The sequence below is a fragment of the Otolemur garnettii genome, unplaced genomic scaffold (genome assembly GCF_000181295.1).
Source record: "Otolemur garnettii isolate 467f Iridium unplaced genomic scaffold, OtoGar3 scaffold00022, whole genome shotgun sequence".
Lineage (NCBI taxonomy): Eukaryota > Metazoa > Chordata > Mammalia > Primates > Galagidae > Otolemur > Otolemur garnettii.
In genome coordinates, this window is record NW_003852417.1 from 18,919,036 (window position 1) to 18,925,035 (window position 6,000).

Here is a 6,000-nt window from a genome sequence, read left to right on the forward strand (position 1 = left end):
GGAAAATCCATGTGGGTGACATTTTGGAGGAAAAATTGAGATGATTTTTTTTTTTTCTAAGAGTATAAAGGATATGTGTAAGGTCAAAGATGACAGTAAAGTTTCACCATGGGTTATTAAGGAATAGCAGTGCTATTTCTAGGGAAGACAGGTAATGAGGGGAGTAAGAGAAGGGGCAGTCATGATCACATTTTTTAGACTTGCTGAGTTTGATGTTGAAATGCCTCATGTAGGGATTTAAGGGGTCAAATGAGGCCCAAAGTCTGTTTAAATTTGGATATCACTATACAAATGATTGATACAATTACATTGTATGTATTTATGCAGAGATTGTGTGCATATATGCAAGTATGAACACTCTTATACACTATTAGCCCAAAATGTGTGTTAGATTATTGGTAAACCAATCTGCTTTCTAGTATAGGCAGATGATGAACTCTGATTCTTGGAGTGAGCAGAGGAAAAAAAGAGAGCTACAAAAGGAGTCAGAAATAGGTAGACTTTACATCATAAATTTGCTCATGTAACTTTGTTATTTGTCTTATGTTTTAGACTACTATTCTACTAATAGCAACAGTAGGACTCCTGTATCACTTGTTGAGTGCTTACTATATGCCAGACACTGTGCTAGGCACTACATGGCTTTTTATCTGTACAGTTGATCTGTGATGTTGGTAGTAGTGTACCTTCTTCTGAAGAACAAACTGAAGGCTAAAGAAATTAAAATTTGCCAAGATTACTTGAGTTAACAAATAATTAAGAGACCTTGTGGATAAAAATCTAACTTTTTCACTCCAAGCCAAATGTTCTTTCCATTATGCCAAACTGTATATATGTTTAATTTCTGCCAGGCAAGGATTATGTCTGTACAGAATCAGTCTTCAGTGAAAGCTTATTAATTAGCAGGCAGTGACTGGATAGTAATATTTCCTATAAAAATAATCAGCATGTACTTTGGATGTAGCTGCTTACTCAGGCATTGTGGCGGGTGCCTGTAGTCCCAACTATTTGGGAGGCTGAGGCCAGAGAATCAATTAAGCCCAAGAGTTAGAGGCTGTTGTGAGCTATGACACCAGGGCACTCTACCAAGGGCGACATAGTGAGACGCGGTCTCAAAAACAAAAAAGTAAACTGGATGTAGCTGCTTCTATTTTTCTACTTGGATGTTTACATTCATAGTGTATTAAGAGATAAAATTACATTCATAATATATTAATAAGTGATACAACTTTTTTGATTGCTTGTTGTGGAAGTTAATTTAAAAGAGGGTATCAGTTCTTTTATTTTAAGAATTAATCACTCAGAAAATACTTTTCAATATTTTTTTCTTAAGCTAATATAAATTTCTTTTGGAGTTTTTCTGATACATTCTTTAGACTATTTATATATTGCAAAGAAATAAGAGAGCTTATTCTTTTCTTTCTTTCCAGGGGATATCATTTTCAATGCCCAGTACCCAGAGCTGCCCCCTGATTTTATCTTTGGAGAGGATGCTGAATTCCTGCCAGACCCTGCGGCTCTGCAGGTGAGTACTGCAGGCTCACTCAAATGGATCTTTATTTGTTGTAAGAAAAACAAAATTGACTTTTGACAGTTGCTAAACAGATTTGTCAAACATGGGGTTTTCCCCACCCATCTTTTCTCTGTCCTGTGAAATAAGTACAACTCTTTGTGTGCTGAAATAGTTAAATAAGAGATTTTATTCATTGGCGTTTTATTGTCAGGCTTCTTTGAATTACTGAAAGTTTCTACCGTATTGGTTGAAACATTTTTACTTTAGTTTAAAGAAACATGTTGAAAACATTTTCTTTGTTTCAACTTAATATTTCATGCCTGCAATCAATTTTCTAATGTTTACTAACAGCTCATCACAGGACTTGTAAGGAGAGTATTTCTTGGCTTTTCAAGAGGCCCTTTTGTATAGGAGTGAAAGTGGCAAATTTGGACTCGTCTCCACATTATCTCAGCATGATTATCAGAAGGGTAAAGTCCAGATTAAGTGTTCTTTATTAAGTGATACCAAAAACTTTGTAGTTTATTTTTGTTCAAAACTACCTTCTTAGTTTTGTTTTCTGGAAATGTTTTATCTTGTTAAAGTTTTGTAATTAAGAGTTTTCATGATTTACTTTGAAATCTTGCCCCTGCTTTTAAAGGGGAAGTATTAAACAGTATTAAACCTAAAGAATTATTTTAAACTTTTAGAATAGAGCTGTAAAAATACTGTTGGCAAGAGTAGGATAGATTTGTTATGGTTTTTTTCCTTTTTTTTTTTTTTTGAGACAGCGTCTCCCTCTGTTGCCCAGGCTAGAGTACCATGGCATTATAGCTCATAGCTACCTCACAGTCTTCAGCTTGAGCTATCCTTCTGCCTCAGCCTTCTGAATAACTGGGACTACAGGCATGTGCCACCATGTCTGGCTACTTTTTCTATTTTTTATTTTTTTTGTAGAGACAAGTCTCACTTTATCCCCTTGGTAGAGTGCCATGGAGTCACACAGGTCACAAATAGCTGTCTAAAACCAGGTGTTAAAATATCTGTTTAAAACCTCCAACTCCTGGGCTTAAGCAATTCTCTTGCCTCAGCCTCCCAAGTAGCTGGGACTACAGGCGCCCGCCACAATGCCCGGCTATTTTTTGGTTGCAGTTCTGCTGGGGCTGGGTTTGAACCCACCACCGGTATATGGGGCTGGCGCCCTACTCACTGAGCCACAGGCGCCACCCTAGTTTTTCTATTTTTATTAGAGACAAGGTATCGCTCTTGCTTAGGCTGGTCTTGAACTACTGAGCTTAAGCAATCCACCTCCTAGAGGGCAGGGATTACAGGCATGAGCCACCATGCCTGGCCTGTTATAAAATAATAATGCAATCTGGTGTTATTTTATTTTTATTTATTTATTTTTCCTTGTATTAAGTCATATACACATAGATCATGAGTATATTTATGCATATGTGGAGTATAACGTGTTGATTTTTTAATATAATTTGGAGTGCTTACATCAAACTAATTAATATAGCTTTCACCTCATTTACTTGATTATTGTGTTAAGACATTTACGTTCTATATTTGATAGATTTGACTTGTACTCTTGCAATGTGCTCCATAGGTGTGGTCCCACCATTTATCCTCCCTCTATCAAACCTCCTTCCCCACCCTTCCCACTCCATTTCTCTCCTTCATCCTGGGCTATAGTTGGGCTATTTCACATAAGAAAGTGTGTTATTTTATTTAATTAAAGAAAAAATTTTTTTTGAGACACCATCTCAAGCTGTCACCCTGGGTAGAGTGCTGTGGCTTCATAGTTCACCGCAACCTTCTTGCCTCAGTTTTTCTATTTTTAGTAGAGACGTGGTCTTGCTTTTTGCTCAGGCTGGTCTCGAATTTGTGAACTCAAGCAATCCACCCACCTCGGCCTCCCACAGTGCTAGGATTATAGGCATGAGCCACTGTGCCCAGCCTGATTAAAAATTTAAGAAGTTAAATGTGACCCCTTTAGATGCCTTGTGTTATGTGTACACATAGAAGGTGCCAAAAAAAGTATATACATTTTAAGTGTTGTATAGAAATATACATCTTGTTAGAAATAAAATTGATCATTCCTGAAAAGTTTACAAATTGTAGGTAAAATGGATGTACACCTGACCAGTAAAGATATTTTCAGTTCAGTTTTGGAAAGCAATACATAGATAACAGCACTTAAAATGTGTATACATTGTTTTGGCACCTTCTGTCTTTACTCCATGTTGAAGCTGAGGGGTTTATCTGGAAAAAATGAAGGAAACGTTTCACCGTAGACCCCTGCTGGATTAAATCTGCCTGCCCATGGTAGGTTAGCATTTGTCAGATGCCAAAGATGTATTACAGGCTCAATGCCCCAGTAGTTTACAGAAGGAAGTCAGAAATGCTTTGTTGTCGAGGTGACACTTATACTCATTCTTGAAGAATTGAACAAAAGTGGAAAGTAGGGTAGAAAATATTTCAGGTGGGGAATGACAAGCAAATTTGAAGAAGCTATGATTGCTGAAGAAGGTGCTGATAGATTTCTTGAAATATAAGTCAATATAAGGAAGGGCTAGAAAAAGTGAGATAAGTTGGGAGACGATTGTAAAGTGTGTGAAGTGCTGGGTTAAGAGCCTTTGAAGGGGCTCGGCGCCTGTAGCTCAATCGGCTAAGGCGCCAGCCACGTACACCTAAGGTGGCGGGTTCGAATCCCCAGCCCGGGCCCGCCAAACAACAATGATGGCTGCAACCAAAAAATGGCCAGGCGTTGTGGCGGACGCCTGTGGTCCCAGCTACTTGGGAGGCAGAGGCAGGAGACTCGCTTGAGCCCAGGAGTTGGAGGTTGCTGTGAGCAGTGAAGCCATAGCACTCTACCCAGGGGGACAGCTTGAGGCTCTGTCTCAAAAAAAAAAAAAAAAAAAAAGAGCCTTTGAAGGTAACGAGGAAGGGAGGGTCATCTAACAGCAATGTGTTCAAGGAATTGGATTAAGGAGAGATTGAAGACTGGGATTGAGGTTGGTTGTAAAAATTTAGTGAGAAAAAGGGGCTTTGACCTAGGATAATGCAAAAGGGAAAAGTATGATGGAAAGAAGGAGAAAGATGTGTTTACAACTTTATTTTTTTGAAATTACATTTGAAATATCTGCAATATTGGCAAGAATTATAAGAGTATAGATTTTTAAAACCTAACAAGACTTTAAGATCCATCTTATTTCACTCTTCCATTTTAGTACTGAGGAAGTCCACCTAGATTTATATAATTCTGTGTCAGAGCTGATATTATAATGTTACTCTTTTGGATGTTTAGTCCTTGAGTGTAGTTATCACAAATGGTTTTGAGTAATTAGTTGCAAAAGAGCAACCAAAAATTCAAAGCATTAGACCTAAGAGAAAGATTACAAATCTAGGGACCTACCTTCTCTTTAATGATAGTTCATCTAGGTTGACTAAATGGGGCTTCCTTCTTCATGGACCGAGGGGCTGCATAAGTCCAGATAAGCAAGCATCGTATACCTTCCACTAGCTGGGTGATGTCCAAATATCCCTGGAGGTTGCACCTGATGTTCATTGTCATTTGTTTAAAATACTAGTACAGGATAAACAATAAGGCCTTGACCCTAGCAGACATTTCCCCGAGCACAGCTTGCCTCTGAGGGACTTTTCATTCAACTTAACAGAAGATGGTTTAGTTCTTAGATTCAGTTCAGACTGTTTCACCCTTTCTTATGTGCTCCTGATTAGTCAGACTAATAACCTGACTAGTTTACATATGCTTTTGAATGAAGGGGATTACCTCTTTCATCATCCAACAGAATGGCCTAGATTTCTTGGATTTTTCTGCTGAAGTACTAGTTATAGAAGAGAGTGAATATGTACCCTTAGAATCTGAGAGTATAGTACAAAATAGTTCCTGTGGCAAATATGGAATTTCTTTGACATTTCTATGCTTTATCTTAAACACTTATATCAGTTTTGTATTTGATTCTTTAATATAACTATATTTTTAATACAAAAATATTATAAATATTTGAAAAAAAATTGGACTCTCCAGTGTGTCCCATTTTGAGAATTATAATTTTAGAGAATATATGCAATCTCTTTTATTCATTCAATTTAGTTAAACCTACTCCTTTCCAAAAAAAGATTTGAAGGAGCTTAAGTAGAGGACACATATAAGGTTAATGGAAATATGTGGGGTGCCGTAATCCGTCAGACAAAGCCATCTATTTCTATATTCAGATTCTTTGTGCAAAGAGGTAAGTTCCATTAAGGAACTTGAGATTTTTAGTTGAGTTAAAATACTAGATAGATATCTCATGGATATTAGAGAATCACAAAAATCATTGAGGGCCTTGGTGGTCCAGGAGTTCCAGTTCTAGATAGACATAAAAATAACTTGGGGGGCAGCACCTGTGGCTCAAAGGAGTAAGGCGCCAGCCCCATATGCCAGAGGTGGCAGATTCAAACCCAGCCCTGGCCAAAAACTGCAAAAAAAAAAAAAA

General features: G+C 37.6%; 1 protein-coding gene across 1 annotated transcript in view; it reads left to right on the forward strand.

The window, feature by feature from the left end:
* The window catches only part of BABAM2 (BRISC and BRCA1 A complex member 2), a gene marked incomplete at its 5' end in the record, with an annotated part of 402,516 nt that overhangs the window by 74,900 nt on the left and 321,616 nt on the right, over positions 1 to 6,000 (forward strand). Inside the window, one exon of the mRNA XM_012803778.1 lies at positions 1,431 to 1,525. Within this exon, the coding sequence (XP_012659232.1) occupies positions 1,431 to 1,525 (95 nt within the window). The remainder of the gene's footprint in view (positions 1 to 1,430; positions 1,526 to 6,000) is intronic.